This window comes from Phalangium opilio, unplaced genomic scaffold, assembly GCF_054372755.1.
Source record: "Phalangium opilio isolate 3A_F unplaced genomic scaffold, DU_Popi_V2 ptg000209l_1, whole genome shotgun sequence".
Taxonomy (NCBI): Eukaryota; Metazoa; Arthropoda; class Arachnida; order Opiliones; family Phalangiidae; genus Phalangium; species Phalangium opilio.
In genome coordinates this window covers 15,509,531-15,529,558 of record NW_028324217.1, presented here as the reverse complement: position 1 = coordinate 15,529,558, position 20,028 = coordinate 15,509,531, and the positions used below count along the sequence as shown (strand labels likewise).

Here is a 20,028-nt window from a genome sequence, read left to right as displayed (position 1 = left end):
GAATCTAAGCGAACGTTACACAATTCTTAGATTCGCTTACAACCTCTTCCACGCAAAGACCACGAGAACGCAAGGCTTTCTGTTTTCAAAATAGTTGACGATGTTCTAAGAAAGTTTTACAATGTTAACTCGACTATTCTATTCGCTAAAATTGGAACGTTTTTCAGTCGGTCACCCAGTTTGAAATCATTCGGTTTTGATATATGAGAATATTTTGGTCAAATGACTTTATTCCCTAAACAAACGTATTCCTATATGTTAAAACATAGAATCCCAAAACTCGAAAAAACCACGTTTTTTTTAATTAATTGTAAAATTAATATAAAAACTCTGCAACGCGATATTTTTGCGAATATGTATATTAAAATAATCATAAATCTCATTTTATTTATGTATTTTAGCAACAAAAATTCACAAATACATTAAAGAAATTAATCAAAATTCGAATTAAAGGTGACACTCATCCCATCATAGATAGAAACAAACATTCTTCAAGTACGTTCCACTTGGTACATTTTTAGTGTTTCCACAACATCAGAGTAGACGACCGTATGAGCGTTAACTGCGAATACGAAATCAAAATGACCGAATTCATCTTCCTTCGGAATGATGAAGTCTTTCACAATTTTCTTTAGATTTTTTCTTAAATATTCAATATCAGTTTGGTCCGCTAAAACGTCTGTGACGCTGCTGTATAACGCAACAGGAATTTCAACGTTGTCTACTCGAAATGCGGGCGGTTCAGCCTGAAATAAGATTTTTTTTAATAACGCTCTTTTTTTAATTATAACTTTTAGTGGTTTACTAGGATAGGAACCATAGGTCATGTTATAAAATGTAATGAAACATTTTTTGGAGTTTATAAAGTCGTTATGAATTGACTTGTACTATATAGACATTTTCATTAGATAAGTTAGATCAGAAGTAAGATAAGGGGACTAGAAGTACCAAGCTAACCAAATTCTTCTTTTGGCGAAAGTGAATATTCTAGATAACACACCAACGGTTGGTTCTCTGGTAGCGGTTTCCGAATTTTCCCTCCAAAACGTTAGACGCTCGTGGCGGTAGACGGCCGAACCAGATTCAAGCACCCGCGTCTGTGTTCCACGGCTTTACGTTGAGGGGAAGGGGGTATTAAATTTTTTTGGAACTCGACCAATTTTTTTCTCTCTAGTGTAGACACGATGAAAGCGGCATAAAATCCTCAAATTTATTAGTGCCAGGATCTGTTACCAATGCTAGAGCTCTTTACTTCTAGTCTCCTTATCTTACTTCTGGTTAGATCATTTAGGAACCTTTTTAAATATATGATCGCTAGTCAGTCGCGTTTAGTACTGAATGAAAAAATTAGAGATATACTTTACCCTATAGTAAATTTTCTTATTTTCGGATTCAAAGTCGTAAAACTGGAAACGATCATCAATAATTTGCTATAATAAAAACAATCGGAACAGTATAGTAATTCGTCAGATGATTCGTCTAACCTAGAAATATCATTTACTATTCTTTCTATTGCGACAATCTTAAAGTAACAGGCGGCTCCATTATCACCCCTAGCGTGCTGGCTAATCTTCTGAACACGAATTTCACCGTTGCCAAAGGCAGGAACCAATCAGACCTAATGCACTAGGTCCCATTGGTTCCTGCCTTTGGCTTAACTAGCCTTTAACAAGCTTAGCCACTGTGTAGTAGAAAAGTCATCTTTAAGGGGCTCCAACGGAGCCGCCCTTGGTTTTCATAGTGGTGAACCATATAGGTTATGAAGGAAGAGTGCAGAAACTTAAAGCTACCTCAGGCATTTTTGGAGTTCTAGCTTTTCTTAATAATTTATTTATTTTTTTTTCATATATTCGGTTTAACATACTCAACAAAAACATCTCTGTAAAAATATGCCAAGTTGTTTGGCCATAAAAAGAAGTGAGATCTAAAATACGGCCAAGTTATTATCTCCAGGTGAACCAACATTTTATTCGACTTAAAACTTCTCAAGAATGTTTTTCTGACTTGGCCATTAGCATTTCAAGAATTCGTTTAATTCCAGATATGGATCGAAATTAAAATATTAAATCAAATTGGTTAAATATTCTTGATAAGCCTTTGTGGTTAAACTTGTAACTTCCGTTCTTAACCTTCACGGGCGCAAAGAAGGATGCAAGTTTGGAATGCTAATGGCCAAGTCAGAAAAACATTCTTGAGAAGTTTTAAGTCGAATAAAATGTTGGTTCACCTGAAGGTAATAACTTGGCCGTATTTTAGATCTCACTTCTTTTTACGGCCAAACAACTTGGCATATTTTTACAGAGATGGTTTTTGTGGGATTTCACTCCTTTTTGTACGTGCATGTTCTTGTAGATTTATAGAAGTAGGATTATGAAGTGAAATAAACATTTGTACTTTTAGATTTTTATTTGTTCTTTCCAAGAGTTTTGCTTGGCTTTAACGTTTTTCAACTTTTTTGCATTCAACTTTCTATTTTTTTTCTCAGGATGTGATACTTTTGTTAACCGTATTTCTATTCGAAGAACACTATATTGTGGCAAGTAACACTTTTAATCAACAGAATAGATTTAAGAAAAACGAATTGAATCAAAACACGCTTAGAACCATTTCAGACGAAATGAAAAGGAAATGAGTAAAAAATTTATTTACTAAAACATTAAGTAAAAAACATAAATTTTACAATACGAAAGAATCATATTAGTAAAAAATATTAATATTGAAAGACGAAAAAATTAAATTATAATGTCCTATCACGAGGGTATACTCCTATTGGATAGAATCCCGTTGGACCGAATTCAGATTTGTACAATTGTAGCCAAATTTAAAACAATTTATAGCCCAAAGAGCGATTTTCGGCTCAATGGGAATATTTATATGGAATAGCTTTCGACTGAATGGGATGGGTTTACACATATAAAATCACAGCGTTTTCCTTCTGTTTCCGAGCTCCAGTAGCGCAGTGAATAGAGTGAGTTGGATGATGGAAGAAGTTAAGCAGCATCGAGCGCCGTCTGTATTTGGGAGGGAATTCACTTAAAGGTATGGTTGGGTTAGAGTTAGGTTAGTAATATTTCATAAGAAAAACTAAAATGCTACGCCTTTTCCAAAATATTGAAGTTTATCTTCATTGACTATCGAAATTAATATGCCTTTTCCAAAGGTTAGGTTAGTAATTTTTATTAAAAAAAAAGTGAAATGTTACGCCTTTTCCAATATATTGAAGTTTATCTTCATTGACTTTCCAAATTAATATGCCTTTTCCAAAGATTAGGTTAGGTTACTAATATTTTACAAAAAACTAAAATGGTACGCCTTTTCCCAAATATTGAAGTTTATCTTCATTGACTTTCCAAATTAATATGCCTTTTCCAAAGATTAGGTTAGGTTACTAATATTTCACAAAAAACTAAAATGCTACGCTTTTCCAAAATATTGAAGTTATCTTCATTGACTTTCCAAATTAATATGCCTTTTCCAAAGATTAGTTTAGGTTACTAATATTTTACAAAAAACTAAAATGCTACGCCTTTTCCAAAATATTGAAGTTTATCTTCATTGACTTTCCAAATTAGTATGCATTTTCCAAAGATTAGGTTAGGTTACTAATATTTTACAAAAAAACTAAAATGCTACGCCTTTTCCAAAATATTGAAGTTTATCTTCAATGGCTTTCCAAATAAATATGTCTTTTCCAAAGATTAGGTTACTAATATTTTACAAAAAACTAAAATGCTACGCCTTTTCCAAAATATTGAAGTTTATCTTCATTGACTTTCCAAATTAATATGCCTTTTCCAAAAAATTACATTTTATATTCACTTCCGATATAACGTTACTCCTTTTTGAATAATATTGTTCTTTATTTTTGTACTAAGATATTCGCATTACAAATGAAACCATTAGCTCTGATAATACGAATAAATACTAACTTAAAAACAACAATTTGAAAAAAAACCCACAAATTAAAGGAAAATTCATGATTGGAAATCCGCCCAAATGGCGGTATTCGGTCCAACGGGCTTCGGTCGAACAAGATGTTCGATCCAATGAGATTCGACCCAATGGTAGACAATCATTACGAGGGGATCTAAATTATAAAACCCCCATTTCAGGGGCTAACAGGGGAAAATTCCCGCTTTTGGGACTTTTTCCTTTTTTTTGTATGCTAAGTCCTACTTGTACGCCAAATTTTATCATTCCCGCAACACCGGAAGTGCCCTAGAGGTTTAGATGATGATAGGGATGCAACGATTCGTAATTTTTGGGAATCGGCCGATTCGATGCATCGGTCTCTAAAAAATAGGCTTCGGCCGATTAATCGGCCGAAGCCTCAAGGTTATACGTTTTAGGCATTAGTATAGGAGTGCTACTTGTCAAAAATGTCTAAGGACAATAATCTATCTGGTTTGGTTACCGAGATACTAGTTCATTTAGTTCAACAAACATTTTGTCCATTCTTTCTGCTACAACTTGTTTTTGATTAGTTCTTTCTTTGCATTCCGGATAGAGAAAAAGAATTTTAAGCGTGAGTTTTAAGTTTCATTTCCTAAAAAAACCCCTTTCCTTTCTCATCCTTTAAAAAACAAGAAGTAGCTTTCAAGACTTCAAGTATTATTACTTTAAGTAAACAAGGGACCGCAGGAATACACGCTAGATACAATGACACCAAAGTGACCAAACACATTAGAGGGATAGCTGACAATAATAAAATGCAGACTGTGATAAAGCGACATTGTTTGTGGAACGGGTGGGAAGTAGCAGTGAGCACAAATCGAAAGGAGAGTCAAAGATAGAAGGGGGAAGGCAAACCATAACGGCCGGGCACCATGGCTCTCCCGCGCATCTACCTCGGCGCACAGCCGAGGATTAAGACGTCACGTGATCCGTTGAGAAGGAAATTCAAAGAGGGTAAACCCGAAAATACGGTTAGAGGATCACACTAGACTAGAGATCAGCATTCAGCGTGGTTACTGTAGCTTTGTAATAACGTAAACAAACTTCTCCGATTTTTTTCTCTCTCGGTTGCGCCGATTGCGCATGTGCGCCACGCTCTTAGAGAGCGATTGGTACTGGTAACGTTTTTGAAAGGGGGCTGACGGAGATTTTGGGCTCTCCGAAGTAGCGAGAGGGAGTAATAAAGTAACAGACACGTTTACGTTATTTGTTAAATTGCAAACTTGTTAGTTCCTTTATACTAGCTCAAAAGATCAGATCTAACCAAAAAGAGTCGGCCGAAAAAAATCGGCCGATTACCTTAGAAAAATCGGCTGATACGATTATTCGGCCAAGTGGCCGATTCTGGCCGAAGCCGATTCTTGGCCGATGCATCGTTGCATCCCTAGATGATGACTCTAATTCTAAATCCCCATTTCAGGGGCGAAAAGGGGAAAACTCCCGCTTTTTGGGACTTTTCCCTTTGCTTGTATGCTTAGTGGTACAAGTATGCCAAATTTCATCATTCTAGCACCACCGAAAATGCCCTAGAGGTTTTGATGATGTGTTAGTCAGTCAGTCAGTCAGTCTCATAATGTGTAATTTTCTCTTAGGATTATCACAGAAACCAAATGAGTTAGAAAGCTGGAAGTTGGAGGACTTCCTAGGATTAACACTGTGCCCTTGAGGTGCAAATATGAGTGGTGTACTATTCCCCAGTACCGAGTTACGAGGGGGTCAAAATGAGGCTGAAATGTTTCGGGTAAAGGATTGCTGGTAGTGCACGACAGCTTGGCGTGCACCCAGATTTCAACCAGTAAGAGGACAGAGATGTGCGTACAAGGCGCTTAAAGCTGGAATGAAATGGACTAGTAACAATTTTTTAAACAATTTATGTTGATAAAATAACACCAAAATAATTAAACTTCATGTGAATTAAGGAGACTAAGAAGCGCCATCTATCAACCACACAAGTCAAATATATATGGATGACCCCCCCCTTCGAAAGAGTGCATGGGCCTTGTATATCTCGTTGGTAGTGGTTTACTTTTTACTCTTAAGAATCTCTTGTAAGAAAAAACAGCAGAGCTGTCACTGGTCAGGGAAAACCTGGAAAAGTCAGGGAATTTCAAAATGTGCCGAAAACACTTGGGAAAAGTCTGGAAATTTTAAGAAATTTAAGAAAGTCACGGAATTTGGTTAAAAATTCAAAAATAGCTGCGATTTAACCATTCAGTTAGGTGATGTTTTTAACGCCGTCTTAGCAAAACCACGCTTGACCAGACGCCAAAATCGCGTAGCTCCCTTTGTAACTTTTTACATAAAATATTCAAAAATATAATTTAAACTCAATAGTTTAGTTATTTTAGAACAATAACAGCTGGGCCTAAAACGAGAGAGATTTGAATCTGCAAATTTTGTGGCAGCCCTGCAGAAGCAATGCGCGTAACCAATTAGAGACCGACACCTCACGCGCTTTATACTGCAATTAAAAGCGCCCTTTGGTAGACCTGTTTTTTCAAAACGTTGCAGCCGACTCTTCCATAGCTGACAAAGTAAAGTTTTGGCCAAATAGAAGTAAATTTAATCACATTGTAGCGAATTTTTTCTTTTTCGCAAAAAGAGGGGCTAACGAAGAGAAATTAGAAACAATGGGCACGAGCTTATAATCGCGGAATAAAGCACTAGTGTTGGTCACTAATTAGTTTTTCGCATTACCCCTGCTTTTATTATTCTATATTACCGGTAGGTCCTTTTTTTTTGGTATAAGAGCTGATTCTCATTTGTAATGTAAAAGAAAAAACACACTTTATAAGACTTAGCTTCCCCTAGAAAAAGCATTATTTTTCATTCGAATAAAAAACTGTCTTGGGCTTAGAAATCCACTTTAAAAATTATATAAAATTAGCGGAAAGGTTTTGGTAATTTTTATTAATTGTTCTGATTTAATTTTATCAATATAAATCGAATAAAAAATTGATATCAGACATTTCATTCTCCATTTAATGGTGACCCTTCAAAGCGAGAGCTCTTCTACTCCGACCTATTATACCTTTTTGTGTGAAATTTTTAATCGAACTAATAGACCCATTTAAAAAGAGGGACGCAGTATAGTCTGCTTCACTCTTGATCAATCTTCGTCATTTTGGTTATAGACACGTTACTCGTGAGGTGCGAAAGTTTGTTGAATATCCATTTTTAAATACCATAAAACACGGTCGCGTATGGTCTCCACATATCCTAGTTTGAGTTAGTATCGAGAGTTATAAATAGTATATATATAAATATTAAATTTACTGTTTTTTTAACAGTGAATACACTCACGCATTGCCTTTTTTAAGACTAAATTTTGGTATTTATATGCTTTATATAAGGTATGAAACATACTCTTTGAATGCGCGGTTTAGTTGAATGTAATATATAGATGATACAATATTGGGAACCCGGTTTTTTACACCGATTCATAGTTCAATTCTAACCCCTGATCTCAGCCGGAACTTAAAAAAACTTTTACCACCTTGAGATAAAATCAAAATAGCCGCCCGCAGCAACAGTGTCAAAGTTAGGAATCGTTCACATTTCCAAGAATAACAGCTATTTTCAGATGCTTGAATTTCGGTATCGCATGGTTGCTATTTCGTGAATCGCGTTATAGGTTATATCTATTAAAATTTAAGCTCGTGAATAAGCCGAAGATCTGAATTTTGGCCCAAAAAATTTGTTAAAAATCAGAAGAACGAATTATATTACTTGAGCGAATTGCGTCAGCAGGAAAACGGATGTTGTTGCGGGCAGATCAGAAAGTATCAATGGTAGTCTTGACTGAAATTAAATGCAAAATGATATTATGACAACCACAATAGTAGTAGGTAAGTATTGCTTTTGGGTCATGGCGTCAGACAGTGCCAGCATCGTGCCAGATGGCACCAGTAAATATGGCGTCAATGAATCAGACATGCCGTCCACCGCATTTTTCGGACAATCTTCTTATGGCGCCAGTGAATCAAACACGGCGTCACATTTTTCCCTCAATCTTGTTGTGACGTCAGTGAAACGTACAGTCGTGTCACGGTCTTCTTATGGCGTCAGTGAATCAGGTGCCCCCTGAAAATGTTAGGCTTAAGCGTCATATTCGACGTGGTCTGTGTGGTAAATAACCCTTGTCATACACGTGGTTTAAACGCCATGTTCACTATAAGAACAGGATTGATCTCAAAAGAGCGCCATGTTTTCATGGTCAGAGCCCAGAAAGTCACGGGACATTAAAGTATAAAAGACGAGGACGGTTTAAAGATAAGCCATTCTACAACCTTCCTTGAAGTACCGATCCAGATCCGAAAAATGTAAGTATAATTTTCTTTAAATATAAGTTTACGGTAGTTAATTCCTCCCGCATTTATCGATATGGATTTAAGTATGCAACACCCATTTACCGGACTAGTGGCCGGAGTCGCCGGCTGTGGGAAAAGTGTTTTCGTAGGAGAATTAATTGGACATAGGGATATATATATTTCACCCACTCCCGAAAGAATAATTTGGTGTTACACGGAGTATCAGTCGAAACTATACCGTGCTATACTATCCCATACTCCAAGTGTAGAATTTCACGAGGGCCTATTAGATGTAGGGACGTTGGACGTCAATGTGAGGAACTTCGTTATATTAGACGACTTACTATGTGAAATAGCGAATAATAACGACGTGACGAATCCTTTCATTAGGGGTTCGCACCATAGGAATACCTCAGTTTTAGTTTTAATGCAGAATCTTTATTATCCCGGGAAGGAAATTGGTACCTTAAACTTAAATGCACATTACTTGGTTATGTTTAGAACACCACGTGATCAGTCTGCCATTACCCATCTTGCAAAACAAATTTCGCCGGGTAATAGTATATACGTGGTAGACTTTTTTAGACAGGCGACGTTGGAACCTTACGGTTATCTCTTTGTAGACCTTAAGGCAAACACCCTAGATAACCACCGTGTGAGAGCCTTGATGGATAACTCTGAGAACTTGCATGGGGATTGGAAGATCCAGACCTCGTACGCATCGGTCTCCTTCAAGTACATCGTCAGCTCCTTGATTATCCATCGTCCTTTAATCCGGAAAAAATTCGCTTCCAGGATGGCCGTCATTTCGGTATGAATCCTGCTACTTGTTGACATGGAAGTATACCAGCACTTAGACGGTGGTTATCGAGGGTGTTAGCCTTAACGTCTACAAAGAGATAATCGTAAGGTTCCAACGTAGCCTGTCTAAAGGAGTCTACCACGTATTTACTATTTCCCGGCGAAATTTATTTTGCAAGATGGGTAATGGCAGACTGATCACGTGGTGTTTTAAATATAACCAAGTAATATGCATTATTTAAGTTTAAGGTACGAATTTCCATCACGGGATAATAAAGATTCTGCATTAAAATTAAAACTGAGGTATTCCTATGGTGCGAAGTCCTAATGAAAAGATTCGTCACGTCCTTATTATTCGCTATTTCACATAGTAAGTCGTCTAATATAACGAAGTTCCTCACATTGACGTCCAACGTCCCTACATCTAATAGGCCCTCGTGAAATTCTACACTCGGAGTATGGGATAGTATAGCACGGTATAGTTTCGACTGATACTCCGTGTAACACCAAATTATTCTTTCGGGAGTGGGTGAAATACATATATCCCTATGTCCAATTAATTCTCCTACGAAAACACTTTTCCCACAGCCGGTGACTCCGGCCACTAGTCCCGTAAATGGGTGTTTTATACTTAAATCCATATCGATAAATGCGGGAGGAATTAACTACCGTAAACTTATATTTAAAGAAAATTGTACTTACATTTTTCGGATCTGGATCGGTACTTCAAGGAAGGTTGTAGAATGCCTTATCTTTTAACCGTCCTCGTCTTTTATACTTTAATGTCACGTGAAAACATGGCGCTCTTCTTAGATCAATCATGTTCTTATAGTGAACATGGCGTTTAAACCCCGTGTATGACAAGGGTTATTTACCACACAGACCACTTTGTCGAATATGACGCTTAAGCCTAACATTTTAAGGGGGCACCTGATTCACTGACGCCATAGGAAGACTGTGACACGTCATGTACGTTTCACTGACGTCACAACAAGATTGAGGGAAAAATGTGACGCCGTGTTTGATTCACTGGCGCCATAAGAAGATTGTCCGAAAAATGCGGTGGACGGCATGTCTGATTCATTGACGCCATATTTACTGGTGCCCTCTGGCACGATGCTGGCACTGTCTGACGCCATGACCCAAAAGCAATACTTACCTACTACTCACAATGTAATGTAACAACTTTAAAAAAATTATTCTTACAACATTCAAATTGTTTACGCCAGTAGAGAAAAATGTAGCGAATATTGGTTGGCAAAGGCTAGCACTAATTGCGCTTATTTGACACAAATCAGGTAAAAGTTTATGCGTTAGATAGAAAACTGGAAGAAGGTTTCCTTTGATGCCCATGGCCTCTGATAATGGCTAAAATTGGGAAAAAATTATATTATTTGATTTTCCATTCAAAAAAAAAACCCATAAGGTGAATAATTGAGAAACTGTTTATTTCCAAAGATTATTAAAAGCTGCGTCGCATAGCTTGAGTACTACGCATAATTGTTTTTTTAAATAATTCAAAACGTGACTTATGAAAGCCAAAGAAATGTGAAAAGGATCTGTGATAGCATTTGCCCAACTGATTTTCTTAATACTGCGTACAATTGTCATAGCCAGAGAGTTCTATAGGCTCGTGGGGCCCGAGCTCCCCCCAACCCCAATTTTAGAAGAGGCCACGGGTCCCTCCAAAAATTTTGTCGCATGAAAATGTTTTTTTTTACGTAATAACTCTATAAAGGAATGCAATAAACCATTAAAACCACCATAAACGAGTGTTTTCCGAACACAAAGATGTGTATTTAGATCGAGGGGTCGGTCATTCATGAAATCCGTACGCGAAATCCAACTTAAGAAATCCGAAATCAATGCTGATTTCGAAATCCCTTAAGAAACTGAAATCAGTAACGAATTCACAAAATCAGTAAAGAAATCACAAAATCAGTAAAGAAATCACAAAATCAACAAAGAAATCACAAAATCAGTAAAGAAATCTTGAAATCCATTACAAAATTCACGAAATCCAAAATCAAAAGAAATCACAAAATCCGACGGAATCACGGGAAAATTTCAAAATCCGAGGAAATCAACGCAAATATCACAAAATCCGTCGAAATCAGGGAACGAATTGCAAAATCCGACGGAAATCACAGGAGTAATCTCAAAATTAGACGAAATCCGTTTGATTTTACCAACTTTTGAAATCTAACAAAATTCGAAGAAATCAAAGTGGATTTCGAAAACCCGTACACTTTTTCCAAAACGTCCGACCCCTCGATATAGATTCATTCACTTCACTGTAGTTTCTATGAGTATATCTTGTACATGTTGTAAGAGTGAGGTGACCGGTCAAGGCCGCAGCAGCAGGGGGTCCGCGACAGTTTGGTCTCGCCGTTATGGTCTTGGGACAAATTGGTTTAGGGACAAATTGGTCTCAGGACAATTGGGTCTCGGGACAAATTGATCTCTGGACACGAAAGTCTCGTTTTAAAAAAATTATCACCCATTCAGCATTTTTTTTAACCAGCCAAATTTAACCAAACCGAACCAAACCAAACCAAACCAAACCTAATATAACCAAACCTAACCTAACCTAACCAAAATTAAACTAACCAAACCTAGCCTAACCCAACCTTGTTTGGAGGTAAGAAGATTATTTATATCAGTATGAAAAGCCCGCCTCTTACCACGAACAATATATTTGCAATAATAGATATATTTAGGAGAAGGTGGAAGCTAATTAATGGGAGAATATTTTGGAAAAGGTTGCAGATAAATAATAGGAGAATATTTTGGAAAAGGTTGCAGCTAATTAATAGGAGAATATTTTGGAAATTGTGGCAACAAATTATTGGGAGCCTTGTTTTGGAAAAGGTGGCAACGAATTACTGGGACCATTGTTTTGGAAAAGGTGGCAACGAATTATTGGGACCATTCATTTGGAAAAGGTGGAAACTAATTAGGTAACCAAAAAATCACGGGACCAAAAAATCACGAGACCAAATCGTCCCGAGACCAAATCGGTGAGACAAATTAGTCCCGCGACCAAATCAGCGTGACCATATTTTCCTGTTATGTAGCCCTTCATTAGATTCTTGGATAAAGCGAAAAGAAACAAGATGGTCTAGCCCATAATTAAGCCACATCGTTTACGTACTCTCGCTATTCCTACTAGTCTACTACAATAAATATACTTCTAGTGAAATATTCCCTAAAATACTGGTCAGAGGGAATAATTTTTCAATGGCTGCTTGGCAAAGAGAATAAAATATCGCGAACGCCCGTTACTAAATTACTAATACTACTACTACTACTACTACTACCACCACTACTACTCAGGTAAAACTATTAGTCCCATCGATACCTTGTAGCTAAGAAGAAACTAGAAAATTTCGCTTCTAGAATTCTCGCCCGCTCGGACTTTCTTTTAAAGTTCTTCTCAATTTGAGGTGAAATACACGTAAATTCTAATAATAAACACCATTCTATATATAACGTCGGTATTTACTTTTTTTTGCTTCTTAAAAATTCCCCTCGATTTCTTTGAATTTTGAAATCGGGGAGCGGGATGATTGATGGCGTGAAACCCTTATTGTCCACGGGTGACCGGAATTTTAAAGGGAGTATTAAACCTTCCATTTAAATTAAGGCAATATTAAATCCTCCCTCTCTCTCTAGCTTTAAATATATCGAGGAAACTTAAACCACAATTCACAAAGCTTAACCTTACCTGTACAATTAAATGCAATGCTTAAACATACTATTATAATCCTCATCCTTTTAAAATACACGAACGAAAAATATCACCTCACCACAATTCTCTCACGTTCACTCTCCCTCCCTTCAATGACGAACGAAAAATTTTATACTGCCAAAGGCATAAAATAACCATTTCTTCGGTTAGCTCTGACATAACCATTTCTTTGGGTAACTCTGGCCACATTCCAAATCGCGAAAAACTACTACCACGACCACCACCACTACCACAGGCTCGCGGGACAAACTAATAGTCTCATCGTATATATACGATGTGGCTAAAAATTCAAGTGGTTATATCACCTGAAGTTCAAAATAAAATATTAAAAGCAATGGCACATGATTTATTGAGAACAGTTGTGCATTCCATCAGGAACGATAATTGATGGAACGATTGATTTTTCTACTTACGAGCAACTTAGCATTACAGTTCAGCACGTAAACAATAACTTTCGAGGATTTTATAAGACTGAAAGTACAACCGCTAAGTAGAAGACGCGATAGCAAGATTTAATTTGTCTTTTGAAAATTGCCGTGGTCAGTGCTAGGATGGTGCTTCAAATGTCTCTGATCTTCAAGAAAGAGTCAATATGATCAAGCCATTAGCAATTTGTGTTCAGTGCACCGCACAATGCTTCAACCTGACTGTATCCGACGTGATGAAACTGGTAACGATTGTGAAAGATTTCTTGAACCTTGTCAAAGATTTAGTTAACATCGTTGAAGAATCTCCGTAACGCTTGAGAATTTTCAAAAATGTACAGCTCGGTAATTTTGATGAAATAGATGAAACTAATGCAGCTTTGCGCCCTCTGTGCCCTACTCTTTGGCTTTATCGCGTTAGTCGTGTTCAGAGACTCGACAAAAATTATTAAGTGTGTATGAAATTTTTAGAAGACTTTCCGAGTACTACTATTGGCATGAATAGCCAGCTGGCATCCTAATCAAGAGGGTTTTTGAAGCGCTTCATGAATTTTGAATTTAATATTTCACTGAAAATGATTCAAAGAACTTTGGGGCCTGTTGAAGAGTTCAATGCTAAAATTAATCAAAAATGTCTTGATTAGAATCAAGACCTTAAAAGTATCGATAAGACTGAGGTTATCAGATATTAATTTTTCTTTTTAATTGAGACTTAAAGGCATGCTTAAGAAAAAACAACGTTCCATTACCGTTTTCCGTTGAAATAACTTATTTTACTGGTAATCTACAACTTCAAAAATTTACTTATCTCGGCTTTTCGACCACAATTCCATTCCCCGAAAACATTTTATCATTACATTAGTAGGGTATAAGTACCGATTTCGCAGATCCTCCAGCCTGGAGGATCTGGTTGTGACCATATTGTTTTTTTTGCACTGCTCAAAGCGGGGGATAGATAAGAAATTTTCGAAAATATTTCGGGGTTTGTAATATGTCCGACTCATCTTGTTTGATTCCGAAGCTCCTCGAAAGCCGGGGAAAGACGATAAGATAAGACAAACCCTATACGCAGTGTGCACGAATTCGAATCACGCGGTGGAATTTAATATGGTCTTGTGCGTCTTGTTTATCGAACTGATAAACGCGTAGATATTATTATTTTACTCCGAGCGAGTTTTGACTCTTGTTATTCGTAGATAAGATAAGGGAGAAAGTCTAGCTTATGAGAAAATTCTAGAAGTTCCATACTACGCGATTAATTTTAAACCATATGGTACAAAAAACTCGTAAGAAATATTTGAATTTTGTAAGTTTAATTACCACGGAATATCGCGGAATAAGTGACATTCAACGTTCAACGACATTTCAACATCTAAAAAGGTAATGCTTGAATTTGTTTTTTGGGGAGGACGTTATTCAGTTTTTGTTTATACTCAATTTGACTGAAACAAAGAACTTATTTGGTGCTAGTATACTTACAGAATAAAATCAAAGTTTCGAGATTGAAAGAAGTTGAATGGAGTTAATTAATCCAGCGTAATTAGACGCGTAATAAAGTGATTGAGAAATATGGTTTTCTCGTATATTTATTTTCGAGTGTTTTGTTTTAAGATGAGTAAGGCGGATGAAGCAGGGAGCGCATTCCCGGTGACTGTATGGTCTTTCTCCTCTTTATTCGGGAAACACCTACAATATTTAACATATCATTGAGTGGTGGAATTGTGGAAGACCAAAAACCCGTGTTAAAATCTCGTTGAAATAGTATGAGTTGGGGTTCTATACCAAAAGTGGCGGGCTTAAGCTAAAACAGCATTGACGGATTCTTACCGTGTTTATTGATAAGATGGCGCGATTCCAAAGACGAAGAAAAAATTTCGTTTCAATGTGGTGGTGTGCTTCGGATAAACAAAAACTACTTAACACGTTTCTTTGATATGGCAATATATAGGGAATTCATATTACGAATTAGATATATTGTACTTCAAGTAAATGAAATTATGTAAGTACTTATTATGCAACTTATTGGACTTCAAAAAGATAAGACAAGAAACTGCATCCCATCTAACACGGAAATGTACATCTGCTTTAACTGCGATTCTCTAAGTTTTTTAGATACTATCCGGTTTTTCCCAGATAGTCTAGAAACCCTAGTTGTTAACGTAGCTAACAAAGGATTCAATCACTTACGATCTTGAAACAAATATTACCAACAAGAACAATTTAAATTACTCTTAAGGAAACAAGCCTATCCCTACGTTTATACGGATAGTTTCGACAGATTCAACGAAACGGAGTTACCTCCCAAAGAAGTTTTCTATAGTACACTAACCGAAGAAACTATAACTGATTAAAGTTATAAGAATGCGTAAGTAGTTTGGAAGAGATTCAATACTAAAAATCTAGGCGAGTTTCACGATCTAGGCCTATTTGTGACAGTATGTTCACTCCAGTTTGCAGACGCCTTTGAGAATTTAAGAGATATGTGCATGGAATAATATGGTTTAGATCCAGCTCACGCGTTTACAAGTCCCGGATTTACTTTGGAAGCCGCTCTGCGCATTACTAAAGTCGAAATGGACTTATTACTAGAGCCTGATATACGCCTTTTTATTGAGAAGGGAATTCGAGGTGGTGTTCGTGTGATAAGCCCCTGCCTTCTAGAAGTTTACAATATTTCATAATGAACACTTCCAAGTTCAGGTCAAACATTTCTTAGTTCGGTTCAAACATTTCTTAGTGCGGTTCAAACATTTCTTAGTTCGGTTCAAACATTTCTTGGTTCGGTTCAAACATTTCTTAGTTCGGTTCAAACATTTCTTAGTTCGGTTCAAACATTTCTTAGTTCGGTTCAAACATTTCTTAGTTCGGTTCAAACATTTCTTAGTTCGGTTCAAACATTTCTTAGTTCGGTTCAAACATTTCTTAGTTCGGTTCAAACATTTCTTAGTTCGGTTCCAACATTTCTTAGTTCGGTTCAAACATTTCTTAGTTCGGTTCAAACATTTCTTAGTTCGGTTCAAACATTTCTTTTTTCTATTCAAATATTTCTTAGTTCTGTTCTAACGTTTCTTAGATCTGTTCAAACGTTTCTTATTTTTGTTAATATATTTTGTATTTCTGTTCAAACATTTCTTATTTCTGTTCAAACATATCTTATTTATGTTCAAACATTTCTTATTTTTGTTTAAATTTTCACTATTTCTGTTCAAACTTCCCCATTCCTGTTAAAATGTTTTCTCTATTTCTGTTCAAACTTCCCCATTTCTGTTAAATTTTTCCCTTTTTTCAGACATTTCTGATTTCTGTTGAAACCTTTGTTATTTCTGCTGAAACGTTTTTTATTACTGTTCAAACATTTCTTATTTTGTTTCAAGTTTATTTATTTTTTTCTCGCGAGCTTTTCATTTTTCTGTTCTAATTTTCATTATTTCTGTTCAAACTTTTCCTATGTCGGTACAATAATTTCTTTTTTATGTTAAAAATTTAATTATTTCTCATCGAAAATTTCATATTTTTCTTCAAACTTGACCTTATTACTGTTCGAACTGTTGTTATTATTTTTGAAATATTTCTTATTACAGTTCGAACTTTTGAAACTTTTTTTCATATTTTTGTTCAAATTACTATTCCTTATTACTGCTCAAACATTTGGCAATATTCTTCAAACTTTTGTTATTATTGCTCAAACTTTTATTATTTCTTTCGGAACTTATCTTAATGACTGTTCGGAGGTTTGTCCTTTCTGTTCAAACGTTTTTCTTTCAGTTCAAACGTTTCTCTTTTTGAGCAAACGTTTCTCGTTTCTGTGCAAACGTTTCTCGTTTCTGTGCAAACGTTTCATACTACTGTTCAAACGTTTCATACTACTGTTCAAACGTTTCATACTACTGTTCAAACGTTTCATACTACTGTTCAAACGTTTCATACTACTGTTCAAACGTTTCATACTGCTGTTCAAACTTTTCATACTGCTGTTCAAACTTTTCATACTGCTGTTCAAACTTTTCATACTGCTGTTCAAACGTTTCATACTGCTGTTCAAACGTTTCATACTACTGTTCAAACGTTTCATACTACTGTTCAAACGTTTCATACTACTGTTCAAACGTTTCATACTACTGTTCAAACGTTTCATACTACTGTTCAAACGTTTCATACTACTGTTCAAACGTTTCATACTACTGTTCAAACGTTTCATACTACTGTTCAAACGTTTCATACTACTGTTCAAACGTTTCATACTACTGTTCAAACGTTTCATACTACTGTTCAAACGTTTCATACTACTGTTCAAACGTTTCATACTACTGTTCAAACGTTTCATACTACTGTTCAAACGTTTCATACTACTGTTGAAACGTTTCATACTACTGTTGAAACGTTTCATACTACTGTTGAAACGTTTCATACTACTGTTGAAACGTTTCATACTACTGTTGAAACGTTTCATACTACTGTTGAAACGTTTCATACTACTGTTGAAACGTTTCATACTACTGTTGAAACGTTTCATACTACTGTTGAAACGTTTCATACTACTGTTCAAACTTTTCATACTGCTTTTCAAACTTTTCATACTGCTTTTCAAACTTTTCATACTGCTGTTCAAACTTTTCATACTGGTTTTCAAACTTTTCATACTGCTGTTCAAACTTTTCATACTGCTTTTCAAACTTTTCATACTGCTTTTCAAACTTTTTATACTGCTGTTCAAACTTTTCATATTGTTTTTCAAACTTTTCATACTGCTTTTCAAACTTTTCATACTGCTGTTCAAACTTTTCATATTGTTTTTCAAACTTTTCATATTGTTTTTCAAACTTTTCATACTGCTTTTCAAACTTTTCATACTGCTTTTCAAACTTTTCATACTACTGTTCAAACATTTCATACTACTGTTCAAACTTTTCATACTACTGTTCAAACTTTTCATACTACTGTTCAAACTTTTCATACTGCTGTTCAAACTTTTCATACTGCTGTTCAAACTTTTCATACTGCTGTTCAAACTTTTCATACTGCTGTTCAAACTTTTCATACTGCTGTTCAAACTTTTCAGACTGCTGTTCAAACTTTTCATACTGTTGTTCAAACATTTCATACTGCTGTTCAAACTTTTCATTCTGCTGTTCAAACTTTTCATACTGTTGTTCAAACTTTTCATACTGCTGTTCAAACTTTTCATACTGCTGTTCAAACTTTTCATACTGCTGTTCAAACTTTTCATACTGTTGTTCAAACATTTCATACTGTTGTTCAAACATTTCATACTGCTGTTCAAACTTTTCATTCTGCTGTTCAAACTTTTCATACTGTTGTTCAAACATTTCATACTGTTGTTCAAACATTTCATACTACTGTTCACATTTTTCATAAAACTATTCCATCGTTTAGAATTATTTTCAAATCTTTCTTATTAGTGAAACTTTTCTATTTTTGTCTAAATTGCATTTATCGTTAATAATTTTTAGAACATTTGACCGTAAAATAAGAATTCGTTATAAAATTGGGTAATTTAAAGTTATGCTGTTGACAAGAAAGTGATTAAAAGCTATGATATCTTACAATTCAATATATGTCAAGAATGTGTGGAAGGAACCGCCGCGAGTTGTGGGGAAATAACAATCTCCAAACAGCAAGCAGTCAGGGATAGCGATGAAACGAATCTTTCTCCACTAGCGTTGATAATAATTTCAGTTTTGATATTTTTTTCAGTTTGACTTATAATTTATTTATAGGGGTATAAATGACAGAAAACGCTGTAAATGACCAAAATCACGCTAAAATGTAATTGATTAAGTTGCTATGTAACTAATACAGCGGTTGAAAATAGCATTAAACGGCTACATTCAAAATGGTCGACAAAAGACTGAATACTGGTTTTAGAGTCACGATAAATCGTAAAACAAATGATTCGAAATGACAAAATTAGAATGAAAGTCGTGCTATTCTACTTAAATGCAGTTAAAAGCGACGTCAAATGAATAAAAATGTGAGACATACTGATGTTAAGCGACTAAATGTGGATTAACGTTTAATCAATTGACTAAACCCCAATCAAACGTTCCGTCAAAAGGCTAAAAAGTCGTTTAAAGTGATGTTAAAAGGCTAAGTTTCAATTTAAATTAATGTGAAAGGGCAAAACATGTAATTTAAAGTTAGGGTTTTTTTTTTCACTAAAACGCGAAAAAAGGCCAAGTTAAATGACTAAAATACTATTGATATTGTAAATAAATGGCAGGAACTCAAATGAGGGCGAATTTAAATTACTAAAAAAATGGTTTAAAGTGTTGTTAGATTACTAAAATGCGGATAAACCTGCAGTAAAATGAAAATTTTTGACTAAAATGTATCAAAAATTACAAATAAACTTGAGCAAAATGTTGTTTAAAACGTTTTCAAAAGACTAAATTTCAATAATAGAAAAAAGTGACGTGAAATGACTAACAATGCATTGGCTTTTAGGCTAAAGTACACTTGGAAGCATTCTTAAAAAATTTATAAATGTAATTGATATTGTTGTTATGAAACTAAAATTTCAAATAAATTTGCGATATTAAGGTTATCTTTAGTTTCAGGAAATCTGACAAGGCACCTTAGAAATTAAGGTAGGAACTTTGAAACGTAGACCTTGTGCATTAGGATTTGAGGCCCTCACCATATGTGTAATTCACCAAAGTTTGACGTAATTTTCCAACATTGAATTTAATAACAATCTCGCCAAAGAAGAAAAATTCACTAACTTTGCAGAGAAAGGACAGAACCCAGAGTCCTAAGACCTAAAAAG

At 35.4% G+C, this 20,028-nt stretch overlaps 1 protein-coding gene and 2 long non-coding RNA genes across 4 annotated transcripts; 2 read left to right on the top strand and 1 right to left on the bottom strand.

Annotated features, from left to right (window-relative positions):
• Window positions 1-381: 381 nt before the first annotated feature.
• Window positions 382-15,419, bottom strand: LOC149620819 (lysosomal acid lipase/cholesteryl ester hydrolase-like). Of its 2 annotated transcripts, none has more exons than XM_089854845.1 (7): window positions 15,069-15,419; window positions 14,721-14,927; window positions 13,230-13,856; window positions 10,236-10,433; window positions 7,684-7,755; window positions 1,365-1,430; window positions 382-746 (listed from the first exon to the last, which is right to left on the bottom strand). In XM_089854845.1, exons 4-7 carry the CDS (start codon window positions 10,416-10,418, stop codon window positions 492-494), a joined length of 576 nt encoding a protein of 191 aa, XP_089710971.1. In that variant the 5' UTR covers window positions 10,419-10,433; window positions 13,230-13,856; window positions 14,721-14,927; window positions 15,069-15,419; the 3' UTR covers window positions 382-491. The 2 variants fall into 2 exon arrangements, with proteins under 2 accessions (XP_089710971.1, XP_089710972.1); XM_089854846.1 differs by having other exon boundaries at window positions 10,272-10,433.
• LOC149620820 (uncharacterized) lies at window positions 14,402-15,249 on the top strand. The gene is made up of 2 exons (XR_016375320.1): window positions 14,402-14,621; window positions 14,712-15,249. It is a non-coding gene; the product is annotated as an uncharacterized LOC149620820 (long non-coding RNA).
• Window positions 15,420-15,534: 115 nt separating the features above from the next.
• LOC149620818 (uncharacterized) lies at window positions 15,535-19,636 on the top strand. The gene is made up of 2 exons (XR_016375319.1): window positions 15,535-15,606; window positions 18,980-19,636. It is a non-coding gene; the product is annotated as an uncharacterized LOC149620818 (long non-coding RNA).
• Window positions 19,637-20,028: the final 392 nt, after the last annotated feature.